The 22490-nt window shown below is 36.4% G+C and overlaps 1 protein-coding gene across 1 annotated transcript; it reads right to left on the minus strand.

Moving 5' to 3' along the window:
- Nucleotides 1-19571: 19571 nt before the first annotated feature.
- Nucleotides 19572-20021, minus strand: LOC112778847 (uncharacterized). The gene is made up of 2 exons (XM_025823126.1): nt 19789-20021; nt 19572-19737 (listed from the first exon to the last, which is right to left on the minus strand). Exons 1-2 carry the CDS (start codon nt 20019-20021, stop codon nt 19572-19574), a joined length of 399 nt encoding a protein of 132 aa, XP_025678911.1.
- Nucleotides 20022-22490: the final 2469 nt, after the last annotated feature.

A 22490-nucleotide genomic window follows, 5' to 3' on the forward strand; every position in this document is an offset into this window, starting at 1 on the left:
TATGCATATGAAGCTTGTCCAAAAAAAAAATTAAAACCAAACGAAGCCTTCTCCTGCCTCAACGTGGGAAGCTCGGCTCTGTAGTGGGCACAAATCATTCTCCACACAATTTCACGCTGCACCCACTTGCATGGCTCATGGACACGTGTTGTCATTGCCTTTTTCTCATCCAAAATCTGTAAATCTTTAAAAATTGGGGTTATGTACATTATAATTTTCCAAAAAATAATTAATTTATTAAAAGCTGTTCACGTGCTCTGCTGTACGGATGTAGAACATTTTTTTCAAAAATGGTAGGCCCGCCATAGACGTCAAATATAATTAAAAAAATTTGAACAGTTGTAAACTTTGTTTTTTTGGTCAAGTAAATTGAATAGCCTTAATCTTAAACCTTCCATCCATGCTCCTCACACCCACATAATACACTCATATATATATGTCATTTGTGCTAGATTTTCGCTGCAACGGTTGTACAAGAAGGTACATAGATCCACGCTGGGAGTGTAACCAGTTTAACGTTGTGCAGTGTTTCAAATTTCGTGTTTGCCAAAGTTACATGAAAAGAGGCTTGGTGTGTATTTTTTTTTTTTTTTGGACTTAGCTACTATTGCTTAAAACTGGCTCGTCCGTAAAAGTTGGGTTTATGGGTGTGGACCTTATGACAATAGTGTTTTATCTTTCGACAAACACGGGTTGAATTTTTTTTGTTCATTCGGTATTAATTTTTGGCTGAAGGATTTTAAGATATAAATCCCAATCAAATTTTGATTAAAAACAACATAATAATATATATATATATATATTCCGAAATGTCATATAAAATAACATCTGCGAAGCTTTGAAAACATATATGGTTACAAAGTGACGGATTTTTTTATTAAAATAAAAATATATTTCCAAAAATAAATTAAACTAATATTATATTCCGAATCTAATTTTTTTATATTCTAGATTCTTTTTTTTTTTTTTGAGTTTTTATGAAGTTCGCCAAATTTGTCGATGAACTTTATTAATTGTTTTAAAATTGGCTTAACTCTTTGACAAACTTCTAAAAATTACACAAAGTTCGCTTAAAAAAGAGGTAAATTTGACTGTAATTCCTGAAATTTACCTAAGCTAGAGGCGAACTTTCTTGCACTGTACCTCCATTATTTTTTTTATTAGATTTATCTTTATTTTTTTATTTTATACCATAATTAAATATTAATAAGTATAATAAAATAATTATTTATTAATATTTTTTATAATATTCACTAATATTTTTATTGTACTCATTGATACCTTTATAGTATAACGAATATTTTTTATTTTAAATTCAATTAACAGTAGTGTATCAATATTTGTTAACATATTTATGGATTAAATAATTTAATAAATACACATGTATGTTCATATTGGTACACATAGGTCCTTGACAGCGGCACCTTAGGGCTAAAGGAAGTCGATCGCTGCCATAAAAGAAATTTGGATCTCACATCTTAACCCCATAAATAATTTAGTTTCAGATAACTTTTAGAATAATAATAATAATAATAGCTAATTATTCAAAAACAAGTTTATTTAATTGAAGTTATTAGTATTTTATAGTTTTTATTAAAAATTAATTGAGATAATATATAAAGTATTAAATAATATTTTTAAATTAATTAAGATAATATATTTATATATCATTTATTTATTTTCATCTTTTTATGTAATATTATTATCCACAACAAAATGGTATAAAGTGGTTTAGTAAATAATTTTTAGACATAATTTTTAATTATTTTTCTCAATATAAATACATGCACATTAAAATATTTAATTAGTTATTTTCGCTAGAAATTATATTACTTTTAAGAGTGATTTCAATGTTTTTTCAAAAAAATATTTGTGCTTTTACCAAGTGAATCTTGTTTAGAGGAATAATACTTGTGTTTTGAGAGTACGGTGTAAAAAATTTTATAGCATATGCTATTGATCAACAACACATAAAGATAATGAAAAAAATTTATTATAAATATCTAATTGAGGAAGATAATAGTTTTATTTACAAAAAATATTATTTTATTATTTATAGCATGTATTTAATTATTTTTAGATAGACGAATATAATAAAATTAGCTTAAAGATTAGGCAAAGTTCAACCCATTTACAAAATTGGTTGAAAGATTAGGCGAAATTTAGGAAAATTTTACGAAGTTTACTGAAGGGTTGAGCGAACTTGATGAAAACTCAAAAAAGAAATGGACTTTTATAATATAATGTTAGTTTAATTTATTTTTAAAAATAAAGATTTTTTATTTTATTAAAAAAAATACATTCAAGCGTAAAAGGACTTTAATGAAATGGGAATAAATATAAATTACATTATTCCATTGATCTCCATCACAAGTTTTTGTAATACAAACATCCAATTATTATTGGCAAATACTAGTGTATAAAGGTTAAATTTTTTCTACACATATAAATAGCAGGCGTCAAATTTATAATACAGTTTGTTACCATACACGAAAATCAAAGACAACACTTTTTACAGCACTACTATCCACAGAAGCTTTGAAATTTGTTTTTGTAAGAAATAAGTTAGATGATTATGATCTTTACAATTTTTTTTTAATAATAGAAGGAATAAAGTGTAAATTTTTAACATTTATTTTATAAATAAGATTAAAAAAATAATAAAAAATTAAAAATCATACTTTATTTTTTATAAATTTTTTTAATAATTAAAAAAATCTATTTTCAAAAAATTTTATGTGTCTTCTTTGATGTTGTGATTTATTATCATGTGGTGAATCTAATGTTTTATTCTTTCTTTAAGTATTAAGTTAATATGTCCATATTAATGTTAGGTTTTTGGGATTTTTTATTTAAATAAATAAATAAATCTAATAATTATCAAAATAAATAATTTAAAAAATATTTACCGAAATAAATACTCATCTCTTATTTTGGTAAATATTTTTTAAATTATTTATTTTGATAATTATTAGATTTATTTTATTTATTTAAATAAAAAAAACCTAGGTTTTTGGCTGCAATAATAATAATAATAGCAAACTACTCAAAAGACAAATTTATTTAACTTGTCAAATATGAATGAAGATATTAGTATTTTGAAGTTTTTATTAAAAATTAATTGAGAAAATATATAAAGTATCAAATAGTTTTTTTTAAATTAATTAAGATAATATATTTATATATCATTTAGTTATTTTCATCTTTTTATCTAATATTATTATCCACATTAAAATGGTATAAAAGTGGCTAAGTAGATAATTTTCAGACACAATTTCAATTATTCTTCTCAATATAAATACATACACATTAAAATGTTTAATTAGCTATTTTCGTTTGAAATTATATAACTTTTAAGAATGATTTTATTGTTTTTTTTTTTAAATATTTGTGCCTTTAACAAGTGAATTTTGTTTAGAGAAATGCTTTTATTAATTAATTACTAAAGAAATAAAAAATAACAACAATAAAAAATATAAATAAAATTTAAAAATATTTATTTTTTCTATGAATCTGAGTGATTAATTTTTGTTAGCAGATAGATTAATAATAAGCAAAGTTAAATATCGGACCAATAAGAATAAATTTCTAAGAATGCGTGGGTACTGAAAAAAATTTGAGTGTGTGACTTTCGAGGTGTATATCAGCGACTGCATCTTTTATCATTGTAGTTGTTCACATACCACAACACTCTATAGAAATAAGATTATTTTACATGTGAGAAGAATTTTAAATATACTAAATATATCGGTATTTTAATAGTTTTAATAGTTGATCTCAATAATAAAAAATATATATGATGTATGTTAATTAAAACCAACCGTTAAAGTTAATGAAATATTGATATTTTGAATACATTTAATTTTTTCTACAGGTGAATTGCTACATAACACTCTAAAATCTCGATACCTATATCTCTACGCATGTAGAACAATTTCATTTCTTCACAGCATTGTGGCATATGAACTGCTACAATAATAAAAGATGCAGTGGTTGATGTACATCTCGAAAGTCACACTCACACATTCTTAGAAAATTGTTTTAGTTTGTCTCATATTTAACTTTGCTTATTGTTAATATTTCTGCTGACGACAATTAATCACTAAGATTAATAGAAAGGTAAAGTATATTTTTCATTTTTGAAATTTTTGAAAAAATTTTAAAATATTTTTAAATTTTAATTTATTTTAATTTTATTTTTGATATTTTAAATATGTTTTAATTATATTCTTTTTGTTAATTTTTTGACAGTCAACTAATAATCAACTTTTTATTTTTAATTTTATCTTCTAATTCTAACTATGTTTAGTTCATTTCCTAACCCATTTCAATGCCTCCATTTTTCTTCTCAACCTCATTCCATTCTTATATATGGCTACACCTTTATCTTTTTTTTCAATCATCACCTATCCTCTCTTCATCTCTCTCGTTGCAACTGCTGGCGCCATCACCAACTACCACCCCTAATCTCCATTTTTGTCTCCAACATCATTCATCTATCTTCTTCACCACTCATCTATCTCCATTTTCATGATCATAAAGCAGCAAAAGACAGAGTTCGAATACCGATCACTAATCACGTTTCTCTTCTCCTAGTCCAACACACTCAAGTCTCATACAGCATCACCATTTACGGTGCCTCAAGTTTGTGCTCCACGGTCCACGATTAACTGCGCCTAGAGCTCCGCCTCTCACGATTCACCACGTTTAGAGATACACTGTCCGCGTTTTACTGTGCCTTAAGGTCCACCGTTATGTGCGATATGGCTTCCCTTTTCGACAGCCTCAACTCTCCCTCCCTCTCTGCCTATGTCCAGATCTTGAACATTAATTGGTTTCAGAAACAGTCCAATGGAAACGACGAAATTTAATTTCTTGTTCAGATATACAATTAGGGTTCAATTGTCTAAATGATTTTTTATTAGTTTGTCAATATCACTCTTTTATATTCAACTCGTTGCTGTTGTTGTAGCTTTGACACTTCATTTTACAATTGAGTCAAATGTGTGAATTGATAAAATTTGTCCACAGTTGGGATACTAAAATAGTTAATATATGTGGCTGTGATTAGCAATATGAATATATAGTCAATGTTTTATTGTCTAAAATAAAAGTTTATGCTGAATTTTTTAAACTATTGCCTTGTAGAATATAGATAAATTTAAAAATTATAACCTGGCAAGTGCAGCGGCACATTGAAGAGAAGAAGGGATGAGTGGTAGAGGCTGTGCACGGTGGTTGGTGAGACAATGAGAAGTAAGGGAGAATGAGAGTTAGCATAAGAGAAAAGACAATAGGAGACGGAGATAGAAATTAGTGGTGGTAGTTGGTGGTAGCACCGGTGGTTGCAACAAGAGAGATGGATGAAAGGATGAGCGATAGTTGGGAAGAAAAGTAGAGGTGTAAGAATAGAATGAATTTGGAAAGAACAGGGGAGAGGCGTTGGAATAGATTATGCAGTGTGCCAAATACTGTTAGGATTAGAGGATAAAATTGGAATAAAAAGTTGATTATTGGTTGACTATCAAAAAATTAACAAAAAGGATATAATTGAAGCATATTTAAAATATCAAAAAGATAAAATGGAAACAAATTAAAATTTAAAGATATTTTTAAAATTTTTTAAAAACTTTAAGAACAAAAAATATACTTTACTCTTAATAAAAAAAATAAATGTTTTTAAATTTTATTTATGTTTTTTTATTGTCATTAAAAGCATTCCTCTAAGCAAGATTCACTTGGTAAAAACATAAATATTTTTTTTGAAAAAATAATGAAATCACTCTTAAAAGTAATATAATTTCTAGCGAAAATATCTAATTAAATATTTTAATGTGCATGTATTTATATTGAGAAAAATAATTAAAATTATTTTTAAAAATTATCTACTAAACCACTTTATACCATTTTGTTGTGGATAATAATATTACATAAAAAAATGAAAATAAATAAATGATATATAAATATATTATCTTAATTAATTTAAAAAAATTATTTAATACTTTATATATTATCTCAATTAATTTTTAATAAAAACTACAAAATATTAATAACTTTATTCATATTTGATAAGTTAAATAAACTTGTCTTTGAGTAATTAGCTATTATTATTATTCCAAGGATTAGCTGAAATTGAGTTGTTTATGGGTCTAGATGTGAGGTTCAAATTCCCTTTATGGAGGTCTCACTATGTGTACCAATATTAAGAGTGTTCAAATTCAAATCGATTCAAATTAAACTGTTTATCTAATTTAATTCAAACCGAAAATCGATTAAAATCGCACTAATTTAGATTTGATTGGATTCTATATTTTGCAAACGGCTGGATTGGATCGGATTTCGGATCTATTTTTCATAACCGATCCAATCCAATCCAAACCGCGCAATGTGCTATAATATTATTATTTTATTATTATATTTACAATTATACTTATAGCATGTTCAATTTGTTATACATTTTTCTATTATTCATATATTATTATTATTTAATAAATATTTTATGTTCAAATATTATTTATTTATTTATTTATTTTGATTAACCTATAATTTTATTTCTATTGTTATGTTATTGTTGGTTTTTTAAATATTGTTAAGATTTGTTATGTCATTATTGATTATTTAAAATTTGATGTTGAGACTTGTTATATGTATTTAATTTTTTTATTTAAAAAATCACAAATCTAAACCAATCCAAACCGTTTATAATCGGATCGGATCGGATCGAATTTTTAAAAAAATTTACCCAATCCAAGCCGCACCGCATATAAATTAAACGTTCGAATTGAATAATTTTTTAGTTAAAATTAAATCAAACCGCAGTGCAAACATTCCTAACCAATATGAACTTACATGTGTATTTATTAAATTTGTATAAAAAGATTTAATCCATAAGTATGTTAACAAATATTGATACACTACTAAAAAATATTCGTTATACTATAAAAGTATCAATGAGTACAATAAAAATATTAGTGAACATTATAAAAAATATTAATAAATAATTATTTTATTGTACTTAGTAATATTTAATCGTGGTGTAAAATAAAAAAATAAAGATAAATCTAATAAAAAAATAATGAAGGAACGGTGCAGGAAAATTTGCCTCTAGCTTAGGTAAATTTCAGGAAGCACAGCCAAATTTGCGGCTTTCTTAAGCGGACTTTGTGTAATTTTTGGAAATTTGTCAAAAAATTAAGCCAATTTTAAAACAATTAATAAAGTTCACCGATAAATTAGGCAAATTTTATGTTCGGTTACTCGGGGTTTCAGACGGGTTGGAGAGGTGTTCCAGGTGAGGAGGTGGGAACCAGCTTGGATCAGGACCTGTGTGCGAGACGTGTGGGTAAACGATCTCCCAAGCTCTTCGTGAAGTATGGGGGGAGCCACTTGCAATTAGGGGTGGCAAAGCGGGCCGGCCCGCCCCAACCCGTCCCGCCCCGTCTAAGCCCGCCCTATAAACGGGACGGACCGGCCCGCCCCGCCAACTAAAATGGGTTCAAAATGCTAGCCCGCCCCACTTTATGGCGGATTGGCGGGTTGGCGGGCTAGCCCGCTTCTTTTTTTTTTTTTTTAAATAAAATTCATTAAAATTAACCAAAAAATAATAATTAAAAAATTAAATACAAATAAAAAATAGTCAAATTATAATATAATTTTTTTACTGTTTTTTTATTTTTAATTTCAATAAAATTGTTCAAAATAATATTTGTCAATAGAATCATCTTTATTTTAAAAAATAAGTCACATAATTTGAGCATATATATGAAATTGTAAAATAAAATAAATAAAATTAATAACTAAAAGAAGAATAAAAACAAAAAATGAAAAAAAAAGTGTTTAAAAATTCTATAATTATTAATTTTATAATAGTAATCACTCTTTTATTTAATAAAAATAAAAAAATAAAAATCTTCGGCTCGGCGGACCGGCCCGCCCCACCCCGCCAAAACTCGTCAATTTGGCGGTGCGGGTTTGGCGGGTTTTTGTAATTTGGCGGGCTCCAAATCATAGTCCGACCCGCCTTTTTTAGCGGGTTTAGCGGATCGGCCCGGCGGACTCGACCCGTTTTGCCACCCCTACCTGCAATGATACTCCGACACCCAAGTCAGGAAGTACGCAGGCAGCTATGAGAGTAAGCGTGGTAGTGACGTACATTGGGGAGGGGTAGGACCCTCCCCATATATACCCTGTTAGTAGGGCAGGCTCTATAGGAGAGGTCTCCTCCTAGGAAGCTTCCTCTCCCAGCTGTCATGTGGTTGGCAGCAAGGGTGCAGGTGTCCAGGTCATGGACGGATGCGGGGCGCCCTATCGAGTCGGGTCGTCCCGTGCTTAGTACCGGGTCATGCCGTACAGGCTGGGTCAGGCCGTAACAGTGCCCCCAACGCGCCAGCTATGGCCGTGAGCACCATTGTTGGTGCGTTTTGCTCCTCTTCATGTGTGCTGTCACTTTGTCGGTCGCTCGTGATCGGGACGCGTCTTCTGCGCGCGTGTGAGCTTCTTCATTGCAGGAGTGCGCCGTTTCTCGCCTCGTTTTTCGTGTTGAGTATTTAATGCTCATAATGGGTGATTCAAAACCCTGTGTGAAATGACTGCTCTACCCTTGCCTTTCGCGCTTCTTGGGGGCAGTTTCCCTTTTTGTTTTCCATTCAGTTTCAACTTTCACTTCCTTACTATCATCACACTTCTTTCGCATTCTCCTTCTTTATTCCAAATTCCTTGCTGCAACTCTCTACCTCGTTCAAGTCTCCCCTAGTTTTTTGGCTTCTTCATGTCATTACCCTCATCCTGGTAAGTTCCCTTTTTCCTCCTTAATCTGGATATGCTTTCCTGTTGTTGTACGTCTTGCTTTTCTTTTTGCTTCGATTCTGCATGTGCACTTAACTGAGTGCTTGAATAGTTTTAGTTCATAGGTATTAAGGGGGTAACCATTTTAGGATTTTAATGCTTAAGCTCTGTTTTTAACCATAGATATAGGCTTTGTTTAACTGTAGGCAAACTGTAGCTTTCTGGTAGTAGTGCCGGCTTCTCGATCTCTTAGACTGACTTTGAGTGGTTCCCCATTGTAGGTATGGCCCAGCGTCCCGTCATGAGGGTCCCCGCCGCGAGAGCGCAGCCCTACGATCGATATGCTTGGGTGACTTCGGATGTGAAGGAATCCCCTAACCAAATGACCCTAGAGGAACTTACCGAGTTCTGACAAGCCGAGTATCTTTGCGGAGGGCGCGACGAGGAGGCCAATTATGCGGATTTTGTTCCTGCCGATAACGAACGGATATACCAACTAAACCTACACTCTCCCCGGATCCCTGATTGGATCTGGTTGTACAAACTATGTTTACTCGCCTGGGAGTTTGCCTCCCATTCTCCCCCTTTCAAATGGCGCTGCTTAATCGCTGCGATGTGGCATCATCTCAGTTGCATCCGAACAGCTGGCCCTCTATCCGCTGTTTCGAGATGGTATGCGAGTACCTAGAACTGCCGACCTCCGTCGAGGTGTTTTTATTTCTCTTTACGTTGACGAACCCCTCTAAGGAGGGGAGGGCCAAAAGGGGCTTCATGTCTTTCCGGTCAGCCCAGGGTCGGAGGATCTTCGGCCTGTTTGAGGATTCGTACCATGGTTTCATGGATAAGTATTTTAAGGTCTACCCAGTTGAGGGTCTACATCCCTTTTGGTTGACGTTGGAGGGGGAACGTCGCATCCCGACTTACTGGAGTTTCGGGGCGAGAGCTAACGCCTTTACTAAGATGACGTACAAAGGGTTATCTCCCGAGAACAAGAGGGTTGCCGACGCGTTGTTGGCTGTCTTTGGGAAGAATCACGTTAATCCCCATCTCCTTATGGGTGATCGGGACATGGCTAGGAGTTATATAAGTGAGTGGTCGCCTGGTTTCCTCGTGTTTATTGTTTGTATACTTGTTCGACCGGTTTACCGACTAACGACCTCTTTTGTTGTTGCAGTATCCATGGCTGGCACACAGGTTGGACTTGATGCCTTGTTCAACACCTTTCTCGCCAGTGGTAGGGATGATGACACCGCTACCCCCGACAACGAGGCGTATCCCCATGACACCGTCGAGGCGGGGGTTCAGTCCCAACCTACCCAGGGAGAGGTGATTGGGACCAGTGCTGGTTAGGGTCCCCGGCCAGAGATCGAGGTGGAGGTTGAGGGGCCGGAAGTGGTTGTCGTTGACAACCTGAAAAAGAGGAAACCATCGTCCACTCCTAAAGGAGTTCTTACAGTGATGGAAAAGAACTTCGACGCCGGGAACTTCATTGATTCCCAACTGCTCCCCGGCACGGAGGAATTCTTCTATGGCGGGGATCTCGCTTTGCAAGCCAGATGGATGTACCGTACGTACAAGGTTGAAGTCAAATCACTTCGGGAGCAGCTAGCTGATGCTGAGGAGAAGGTCAAGACCTCCGATGCTGCTGTGGCGCGGCTTACCGAGCGGGAGCTCACTTTGGAGGGTCAGCTCAACACTGTTCAAGACCGGGTGAAGGAGCTCGAGAAAGAACGCGACGAAGCTCTTTCGTCGGCAACCGCGGCCAAGAATGAAGCAGCTGATTTAAAAAAGAAGTACAAAGAAACCGTGAGGCAAGGTAAGAATGCCATATTGATGACTAAGGAGGCTCTCAAAGCTCAAGTAAAATTGCTGGCTCCCGACTTCGACACCTCCGCAGTTAGCGTCTTCAAGACCATCAAAGATGGTAAAATTGTTGATATGCTGAAGAAGTGATGTGGTCTTTTGTATTTTGGCTTTTTGTAATATGTAGATCTTTGAATGCTGCTTTAGTAAACTTGATTGCCGTTTTGTCGGTATAAAACGAGATGCTTGTTTCTTGCTTTGTCGGTAATCAATTTGCTTGCTGTTTTCTTACCGTCTTGTTGGTAATTAGCTATTCGCTTATACTTGTTTACCGCTTCGTTGGGGACTAGCTAAGCTAGACCATAGCTGTTTATTGCATTTTGCTGCTTAGTGGTTCCCGGGGTGATCAGCCCTGGGATACCTGATAAACCCCATTTGTAGGGTTTATCTTGTGATGAATTTAGAGCATTTTGATAACCTTTCCTCACATTTATTCAATGAAATAGCATGGTTTTATAACTTCTCCTTTAATTGTGCTCAAGAGTGAAAACATGCTTTTAGGTCTTAGAATAGCTAAATTTAATTTACCTTGATTCCATTAGATGCCTTGATATGTTTGTTAAGTGATTTCAGATTTAGGAGGCAAAGATTGGATCAAGGGAATGAAGGAAAAGCATGTAAAAATGGAGAACTCATGAAGAAATGAAGGAATCGCAAAAGCTATCAAGCCGACCTCTTTGCACTTAATCGACCATAACTTGAGCTACAGAGGTCCAAATGATGCGGTTTCAGTTGCGTTGGAAAGCTAACATTTGGGGCTTCGAAACGATATAAGATTTGCTATAGTTGCTACACGTATGGTAATGCGTACGCACACTATACGTGCACGCGTCGTTGCTGCCATATGATCCACTTAAAGCAATACGTGGCCAGCGAATTCTAAAGCCTTGTGGGCCCAATCCAACTCATTTTTGATGCTATTTGATCCAAGGATTGAAGAGGGATGAGACACCTAGTCATTAGTTTAGTTTTATTTTAGTTTTCACATGCTTTTAGTTAGTTTCTAGAGAGAGAAGCTCTCACTTCTCTCTAGAATTAGGAGTAGGTTAGATCTAGATTAGGAACTCTTAGATCTAGTTTAATTTCATGCTCTGATTTACTTTTCTCTTTGAAATTCTTCTTCTTCTATCTTTCCTCTTTCTAGTTTTGCATTTAATTCATGTAATTCTCTACTTTTATGTTGATGCACTTTTGTTCTTCTATTTCTCTTTCAATGCAATTTATGATTCATGTTCCTTTATTGTTGATTTGATTTGTTGTTGTTTAATTCCTTGCAATTGAGTAGTGTAGATTTACTTTCCTTGCTATTTTACTATGTTTTCCTTTTATGCCTTCCAAGTGTTTGATGAAATGCTTGGTTGGATTTTAGTATAGAATTTTCTCCTCTTGGCTTTGGTAGAGTAATTAGTGACGCTTGAGTTATCTAATTTCTTTGCTGATTGATAATTAGAAGTTGCTAATTGATTTGGATACCACTAAAGCTAGTCTTTCCCTTGGGAGTTGGCTAGGACTTGTGGAATCAAGTTGATTCATCCACTTGACTTTCCTCCATGATTAGAGGTTAACGAAGTGGTAGCAATGGATAATTTGTGGTCACAATTGAGGAGGATAACTAGGATAGGACTTCTAGCTCTCATACCTTGCCAAGAGCTTTGTTAATTGTTAGTTTATTTCCTTTGCCATTTATATTTCTTGCCTATTATTCCAAAAACCCCAAACAATACCTCATAACCAATAACAAGAACATTTGTTTGCAATTCCTAGGGAGAACGACCCGAGGTTTGAATACTTCGGTTTATAATTTTAGGGATTTGTTACTTGTGATAACCAAATTTTTGTATGAAAGGAATATTGTTGGTTTAGAAACTATACTTGCAACGAGATTTCAATTGTGAATTCTAGACCACACAAAAGTCCAATCATCAAAATGGCGCTATTGCCGGGGAATTGCAATGGTGTTATGTTATTGGTTATTGTATATATGTGAATATTGTGAATAGCTTGATTTTTGGATTTCTTGTTAGTTTTTGCTAATTTAGGATTTTGTTTCATTATTTTTTTATTAGTTTTTGAATTTTATTTTCTCTTTTCACTATGAATCTCACTTTGGCTATGAGTTTGGTTCTAACTATGTTGTAGGAAATGAGGGCTTCAATGACAACATGCACCAAGGTTGGAACCAACAAAGATGGGAGGAGCCTCAAGGAATTGATCACTCCTATTGGCAACAACCTCTGGATACTTATAGGTATAATCACCATCCTAATGCATGTCAATTCAATGGCTATGGTGAAACTTTATATGAAAATCAACTACCACCATCATATGCCTATGACTCTTATCCTCAACATGAACCTCAACCATTCTCACAAGTCTCTCATTACCAAACACCTTCCTATGATCCACATCCATCACATGACCAATCACCATACCATACTCTTATGACCATTATGAGCAAGAACCTTTGGAACCACCACAACCTTATCATGATTACTATCAAGAACCACCTCAATGCACACCATCTCCACACCCTTACCAAGAAGAACCATCTTCCTACTATGAACCCTTTCTCCAAAATAATGAACCCTCTTATCCACCCCAAGCCCCAATAGATGATTCTCTCACCCTGCTACTTCAAGGACAAGTGGATATGCAAAGGAACACCTTAGAGTTTGTAACTAACTTGACCAAGGTAGTGCATACTTTAGCCTACCAATGCTTGAACACTCAAGGTGCTCCCATGGCTATATGTGAAGAATCAATTGAAGATCATAGCATGAAGGAGAGATTGAAAACTCCGGTGGAAAATGAGGGATGTCACTTTGTGTTAGAACAATTGGAGGAGCCTATGATCATTGAAGAAAAGGAAGAAGTGGTTGAAGATTTAGGAGATGTTGAAAGTCCATGGGAATATAGCATCATGGAGCACTCTTCCAAGAAGCTTGATATTGATGTTGAGGAAGGTGCACAACCTCCAAGGCATATCATAGTTGGAGACTTGGAAGAGGCTTATCAAGAGATGGATTCAATCATGGATGAATTCCTATCTACAATGGAATCCTCTCCCACTGGACATAATGTTGAAATTGTAGAAGAATGTGCACAACCTCCCATACCTTTGGTGAGCAATGAAGAAGAGAGTGAATTGGAAGAGAGCCAACAAGAGGAAAAAGTCGGCATGGTGTATATCAAAATTGAAGAATATGAAGAGGTTGATCAAGAGATGAATTTATTCATCAATGAATTCCTATCCAAAATTGAATCACCTCTCATTGGGCGAGAAATTGAAGCTCTTAAAGGCAACACCAAGCCAAGTGATAAAGGAGAAAAGGTTGAAATTGAAGAAGATTGCGAAGAGGTGGAAACAATTAAAGAAGAGCCTAAAGAAGTAGACCTCGCATTGTCTAAGTATGGGGAGGTCTCCCTCCCCAAGTCACCATCCTACACAACATTCAAGTGGGTAAAATTCTTATCCCTAAGCTTTACTTTCTCACTTGAATATGGTTTGATTGAAAATGATGGTCAACTTAGAGCTCTTTGTGGAGTTAAGAGTAGGAAAGAGTTGTGTAGTGGTTGGAAACATCATTCTAAGCTCATGATAGTTACAAGCTCAAAATTCAAGAGCAATGGTTGGTGTGGAACTAAATTGCATCGGTCTAGAAAGTTGTTTGGAAGCTTCTTTGAGAATTCCAAGGCCATGCCACCCGGATGGAATAATGATGACCAATTCATGGACGGGTGTCAAAATAAAGTGTGGGATCCCGGATCTCACAAGAAAAATTAAATTTGGGAGCTCATGGTTTGTAAAGAACTTCATCAAGGCTTGAAGATATTAGAATTGAAGAATGGAGCTTATTGGAGACTCAAGCATTGGTGGATGTTCCAAGATGAGTTTAAGCACAAGCCACCTTGATGGAGCACCCCATAAGTCCAACTTAAGGACAATAAATAAAAGTTCTAGGTGGGAGACACCCCACCATGGTAAACTCTTTCCATTTTCTTGTATATATACTTAATAAGTGATTTGAGTTACCATTATAGGTAGTTTTCTTCTTTTCCATACTCTTCTACATTTTGTTTTGATTAATAGGTTGTTGTAGTGAGTTTTGATTAGTTTAGAGTGTTGTTAAAGTAGGTTACTTGAAGTACAAGTTTTGTTTGTTTTGTCTTTGAAAATTTTTTAAAAACTTAAAGATTTTTGTTAAATTTGAATTTTGGTTGCTTTAGGATGTTTATAGGTTAGGAGAGTGTTAAATTATGTGTTTATGCTTCTAAAAAAAAATCAATCCGCGCTTAAGCACGCATGGCGCGTACGCGCGGATTGAAGTGCATGGCTCCTGGTACATTTTCCAGAGAGTTGTGCTAATTCTGCGCAAACATTAAGCTCCTGGCACAACCTAATGTGCGCGTATGCGCACTGCGCGCACGCGCGCCGATGGCATAATCCGCAATATGCGCGCCCGCGCACATGCCGCGTACGCGCCCATGATCCCAAATGCGCAAGGCGCGCGTAAGCACGCATGGCGCTTATGCGCGGATTCACACCCTGTTTTTCTCCTTTCTCCTTTCTTCTTCTTTCTTCTTTTCTTCTTCTTTCTTTCTACCTTTCTTCTTCCTCTCTTGAAAAAAAAAAGAAATATATATATATATATATAAAATAAAATAAAATAAATAAAAAATAAAAATAAATAAATAAATAAAATACTAAAAAAAAATAATTTTTTCCCTTTCTTCCATTTTCTTTTGTCTATTGCATTTGCACACTTTTATTCTTTGCATTTTAATTTTGTTTCTATAGTTTATTTTCATTTTATTTTCTAAGTTTCTCATTTTAATAATGGTGTTGCATTTTCCTACTCAATTGTTGAGAATTTCTTGCGTTATTTTGGTGCCTCTTGACTTGTTTGATATTGATGGGTGATGAAACTTTTAAATCAATGCTTCATCTTGTATGACTATTGTGTCTTTGTGCATTGATATGACCTCATATTGCCTTTCATGACCCACTTTTTCTTATGTGAACTTGATGCTCAATATGCTCTTCATGCCTTGACTTTACTCCTGCATCAAGCTTAATGATATGCCTTAGCTTACATTGTTTTCTCACTCACATGTTTAGCTATCATGTAGTAGAGAATCATACTCTTATTTGGCATTAGCCCCCGCCTATATTTTATTTGTTTTGATATCTTTGTTATAGGCTAAATTTTCTTTCTTTTTCTCTCCCTTTAGGTTGGCCACCAAGAAAGGAGGAAAAGGAAAAGCTTTGAAATGGGGCAACAAACAAGTCATCCGCACAACCTTTTAAAGGAGCTCATCAATTGTAACAACCCATCCACCTTGCTCTCCTTTGCATGTACCGAGGACGGTGCAATCTTCAAGTGTGGAGAGGTCGTCCGACCGATCTCCATGGGTAACAATTTCCTTTTTTCAACACCAATGTTAGATTAGTCATTGCATTGCATAATAGGTTGCATGTTAGTTAGAATTTGTACATATTTTACCACTCCTTCCTTATTAGGACTACTTGGTTATGGTGATGATTTCTTTTCCAAGAAATTGTTTTAGAGCATCCGACCAATTTGAAAACTTTTTGTTGAACTTGCTTGACAGAATCTATTTTGGAACATGGTTTTGAGCTAAGAACACAAGCTTGTGATATTTGAGCCTAATTGTGTGGTTACATCTTATAACCACTTATTTTCCTTCTTGTGTGCAATTTTTCTCTTTCTATGATTGTAATCTTTGATTTGTTTGATTCTTTATGTCCATCATTTTATTAGCTCACTTACCTAAATAGCCTTACCTCTTATCATCCATTGTTAGCCAATTTGAGCCTACGCTTAACCCACTTGTTTATAATTTTAGCACATTACAAGCCTTAAAGTGAAAAACAATAAAAGTCCTTAATTTGGATCTTTGATTAGCTTAGGCTAGTGTGTGTGTCATTTAAGTGTGGAAAAACTTGGGACATTGGGTGAATAAAAGGGTAGTTTTGTATTTTTGTTGTAAATATTAGGAATTAGGTACATGCTCATGTGTAATGAATGTAAAATCGTATGCATTGATGATCTTGTATATAGAAAAAAAATGAGAAAAAGAAAAAAAAAACAATATGGAAAAGAAAAAAAATAGAAAAAGAAAGAAACAAAGAAAAAGAAAGAAATAAAAGGGGACAAAATGCCCCAAGGCAAAGCTCAATAAGGGTCAATGCATAAGTGTTGTGAAATGAAAAAAGAATGCATGAGTATGTTAAAAAGTGAGAAAAATGGGTAGTTAGGTTAGCTTTGAAATTGTATAGGATGTCATAGGTTAGGTGGGAAGTCTAAGCTTATCAAAGATTCAAATTTCAAACTCACTTGACCAAATATGCATCCTTACCTTGACCCTAGCCCCATTACAACCAAAAGAAAGGACCTCATGATACTTGTATGCATGCATGAAATATATGTTGATTGTTAGAAGAAAAACAAATCTTAGAAAGCATGATTATGGGAGAATTAAGAGAATCGACCCTACACACTTGAGCGACTAGAGTGCAAACACTTCCGGTGAGGGTTCGATGATCAATTCCTTGATTCCCGGCTTTCATGAGCATTCTTCTTGCAAGTCTACTTGAACTTCATTTTGATATTTAAATTGGTAGGATTCATGAATCGTCATATGATCTTGGCCCTACTTGTGCATGTATGTCTTGGAGATTGATTTATTTTTAACCAAGTAGGTAGAATCATTTTGCATTTAGTTGCATTCATATAGATAGATGCATATAGTTTAGGTTGCATTTAGATTAGTTCACATTGAATAAATGTTGATACCCTTTGCTTTCTCTTGGTTAAAGCATGAGGACATGCTTGGTTTAAGTGTGAGGAGGTTGATAACCCCATTTGTAGGATTTATCTTGTGATGAATTTAGAGCATTTTGATAACCTTTCCTCACATTTATTCAATGAAATAGCATGGTTTTATAACTTCTCATTTAATTGTGCTCAAGAGTGAAAACATGCTTTTAGGTCTTAGAATAGCTAAATTTAATTTACCTTGATTCCATTAGATGCCTTGATATGTTTGTTAAGTAATTTAAGATTTAGGGAATGAAGGAAAGATTGGATCAAGGGAATGAAGGAAAAGCATGTAAAAATGGAGAACTCATGAAGAAGTGAAGGAATCGCAAAAGCTATCAAGCCGACCTCTTTGCACTTAATCGACCATAACTTGAGCTACAGAGATTCAAATGATGCAGTTCCAGTTGCGTTGGAAAGCTAACATCCGGGGCTTCGAAACGATATAAGATTTGATATAGTTGCTACACGTATAGTGATGCGTACGCACACTGTAAACGCACGCATCGTTGCTGCCATATGATCCACTTAAAGCAATACGTGACGAGCGAATTCTAAAGCCTTGTGGGCCCAATCCAACTCATTTCTGATGCTATTTGACCCAAGGATTGAAGAGGGATGAGACACCTAGTCATTAGTTTAGTTTTATTTTAGTTTTCACATGCTTTTAGTTAGTTTCTAGAGAGAGAAACTCTCACTTCTCTCTAGAATTAGGAGTAGGTTAGATCTAGATTAGGAACTCTTAGATCTAGTTTAATTTCATGCTCTGATTTACTTTTCTCTTTACAATTCTTTTTCTTCTACCTTTCCTCTTTCTAGTTTTGCATTTAATTCATGTAATTCTCTACTTTTATGTTGATGCACTTTTGTTCTTCTATTTCTCTTTCAATGCAATTTATGATTCATGTTCCTTTATTGTTGATTTGATTTGTTGTTGTTTAATTTCTTGCAATTGAGTAGTGTAGATTTACTTTCCTTGCTATTTTACTATGTTTTCCTTTTATGCCTTCCAAGTGTTTGATGAAATGCTTGGTTGGATTTTAGTATATAATTTTCTCCTCTTGGCTTTGGTAGAGTAATTAGTGACGCTTGAGTTATCTAATTCCTTTGTTGATTGATAATTAGAAGTTGCTAATTGATTTGGATACCACTAAAGCTAGTCTTTCCCTTGGGAGTTGGCTAGGACTTGTGGAATCAAGTTGATTCATCCACTTGACTTTCCTCCATGATTAGAGGTTAACGAAGTGGTAGCAATGGATAATTTGTGGTCACAATTGAGGAGGATAACTAGGATAGGACTTCTAGCTCTCATACCTTGCCAAGAGCTTTGTTAGTTGTTAGTTTATTTCCTTTGCCATTTATATTTCTTGCCTATTATTCCAAAAACCCCAAACAATACCTCATAACCAATAACAAGAATATTTGTTTGCAATTCCTAGGGAGAACGACCCGAGGTTTGAATATTTCGGTTTATAATTTTAGGGATTTGTTACTTGTGACAACCAAATTTTTGTATGAAAGGACTATTGTTGGTTTAGAAACTATACTTGTAACGAGATTTCAATTGTGAATTCTAGACCACACAAAAGTCCAATCATCAATACCGTGTTGTTCTGGTGCTAATTACTTGGGAAGGTAATTTGATTAGTTTAGATATTGAATACGAAACCAAGAGATGACAAATTATAGACAAACAACTAATTGAAAGCAACTGACCGCAAATAATATGATCATGAAGTAATGACAAACAAAATTCAAATAATCTAACATAAAGCAATACATGTCTTACTAAACCGGTTGAACCGGTAGAACGCTTGCTCGCCTAGTGTACCTCGACTGCTAGGAATAGAATCTCGTTAGGTTACTCACGTTCCAAGTTCTCGGGACTTCCCTGCCATCCAGCTGTTCCAGTTTGTAGGCATCGTTACCGAGCACCTCTTTCACCTTGTATGGGCCCTCCCAATTCGCCGCTAGCTTTCCTTCCCCTGGTGTCGGGAGTCCAGCATCATTGTGTCGTAGGACCAGGTCGTTCTGTTCAAACTCTCTCTTGAGCACTTTGGCGTTGTAGCGCAGGGCCATTCTTTATTCCAACGCCATCTCCGATAAGTGGGCCATCTCCTTAGCTTCATCCACCAAGTCCTTTTCTACAGCCTCTTCGACTCCTCCCAGCAGTAGTCGTGGGCTCGGTTCACCGATCTCCATGGGTATTATTGCATCCACCCCATAGGTGAGCCGGAAGAGGGTCTCCCTGGTAGACGACTACTGAGTTGTGCGATAGGACCAAAAGACCGAGGCTAACTCGTCTGCCGACGCTCCCTTCTTCTGGTCAAGTCGCTTTTTGAGGCCTTGCAAGATGACCTTATTCGTAGCCTCGACTTGGCCATTAGTTTGGGGGTGTTCAACTGATGAGAATTTCTGCCTTATGCCCAATCCGTCAAGAAACTCTTCGAACTTTTTATCGGCAAACTGTGTCCCGTTATCCGAGATAATGACCTCCGGTACTCCAAACCTGGCTATTACTTGCCTCCACATAAACTTTCGACATTTAGCCGATGATATGCTGGCCAATGGCTCGGCTTCTATCCACTTGGCATCGACTATTAGGTACTTGACCTACCCTGGTCCTACTGGGAAAGGTTCTAACAGATCGATTACCCATTGTGAGAATGGTTGGGAGGCCATTAGTAGGTTCAGTTCGGCCGCTGGCGCTTTGTGGAAGTTGGCATTTTCCTGGCATCTTCTGCACCTTTTCACGAATTCCTTGGAATCCACCATCATTGAGGGCTAGTAGTAACCGTCCTTGACGAGCTTCTGTGCTAAGGCCTTCCCCTCGATGTGGTGGCCGCAACATCCCTCGTGGTCTTCCCTTAGCACATAGTCTGTTTGGTCGGGACGCAGGCACTTCAATAGGGGTTGGCTAAGCCCTTTCTTAAACAATTGGCCTTGTATTATTGTATACTTGGCCGCTTCTCTGCTTAGCACCTTTGCCGTCTTGTCGTCGTTGGGGAGTTTACCTTTTTCCAAGAAATCCATGATTGGGTCCACCCAGGAGGGGGATTCGGTTGCCCGTATTACGTGCAGGGTCACGGTTGGCTCTTTCATTAAACCTTGAATAAGAGATCTGTTCCCTGTTCCTGGCTTCGTGCTTGCCAGCTTTGATAAGAGGTCAGCCCAGGTGTTCCTCTCTCTCAGAACGTGCTGCACCGTGATCTTGTCAAACTCCTCGCTCAGCTTTTTGACCTCTCCAAATATTTATGCAATAGTGAGTCTTTGGCTTGGTACGTTCCATTAATCTGTGATGTGACGACCTGAGAGTCGCTACATACCTTTATTCTGGTGGCTCTGACCTCTCTTTCCAGGACTAAGCCGCCCAGTAAGGCCTCATATTCTGCTTGATTGTTGGACACCGGGAATTTAAACTTCACCGATTGCTCAAATACGACTCCGGTCGGACTTTCCAGGATGATCCCCGCTCCCCCGAATGTCTGGTTGGAGGCCCCGTCTACATGGAGCTTCCACCGTGTGCTCGGTGTCTCGGGAGGGTTTCCCGTTACTTCGACCAGGAAGTCAGCCATGGCTTGGGCCTTGATTGCATGCCTGGATTCTTACTGCAAGTTGTACTGGGATAGCTCGACTGCCCAGGTCATCATCCTGCCCGCCAGGTCGGGTGTTTGGAGTACGTGGCGGATTGCTTGGTCCGTCCTAACGATTATCTGGTGTCCCTGAAAGTACTGTCGCAGTCTGTGGGAGGAGGTCAGGAGTGCATATGCTAGCTTCTCTAGCTTACTGTACCTCAGTTCCGCCCCTTGCAGCGCCTTACTTACAAATTAGATTGGTTGTTGGATCTTTCCTTCTTCTCGTACCAACACTGTCGGCAAAGCCTCGTTAGTTATTGCCAAGTATAGGTACAACGCCTCTCCATTCTTAGGTTTTCTGAGGACAGGCGGTGCCGAAATTATCTCTTTGAAGTGCTTGAAGGCTTCTTCGCATGCCGGGGTCCATTCGAACGCTATCCCCTTTTTCATTAAGTTGAAGAATGGCAGAGCCTTGGCAGCCAAGCCCCCGAGGAAACGAGATAGTGCGGTGAGCCTTCCCACCAATCTCTGGACGTCTTTCACGCATCCCGGACTCTTCATTTGTAAGATCGCTTCGCATTTCTCGGGGTTGGCCTCCACCCCTTTCTGGGTTATCATGATGCCTAAGAACTTCCCGGCTTCCACGGCGAAGGCGCACTTGAGCGGGTTGAGCCTCATGCCGTGCCGCCGAAGAGATGCGAACACAGCGTCCAGATCACTAATGAGGTCTTCAGCCTTGGTGGTCTTTACTAGAATGTCGTCTACATAGACTTCCACCGTCTTGCTGATAAGATCCTTAAATATCTTGTTCATTAGCCTTTGGTATGTAGCGCTTGCGTTCTTCAACCCAAATGGCATCACCTTGTAGTAGTACGTTCCCCCTGGCATTATGAATGCCGTCTTCTCTTTATCGGGCCAGTGCATCGGTATCTAGTTATAGCCTGAGTATACGTCCATAAAACACAGATACTGGTATCCCGTTGCCACGTCGACAAGAGCATCAATATTGGGAAGAGGGAACGAATCCTTGGGGCACGCTTTGTTGAGGTCAAAATAATCCACGCACATTCTCCATTTCCTATTGGGCTTCTTAACTAGGACCACGTTCGACATCCAAGTCGAGTAGTCCAGTTCCTGGATGAAACCTGCTTCTAGTAGGCCGGCCGTTTGTTTGGCCACCTCTTCAGCTCTCTCTTTGAACATTTTCCTCCTCCTTTATGCCACTGGCTTAGCTTCCGTCTTTACCGCTAGGTGGTGTGACATGGTCTGGGGGTTAATCCTTGGCATGTCGGATAGTGTCCAGGCAAACAGGTCGTCGTTTGCCCGGATCATCTCCACTAACGGTCCCTTCAAATCGTGTGGGAGGTTTTTGTTCACGAAGACAAACTTTCCTTCTGAGTCGCTGACCCTGAAAATTTTGAGGTCT

The sequence above is a fragment of the Arachis hypogaea genome, chromosome 19, assembly GCF_003086295.3.
Source record: "Arachis hypogaea cultivar Tifrunner chromosome 19, arahy.Tifrunner.gnm2.J5K5, whole genome shotgun sequence".
In the NCBI taxonomy this organism is placed as follows: Eukaryota; Viridiplantae; Streptophyta; class Magnoliopsida; order Fabales; family Fabaceae; genus Arachis; species Arachis hypogaea.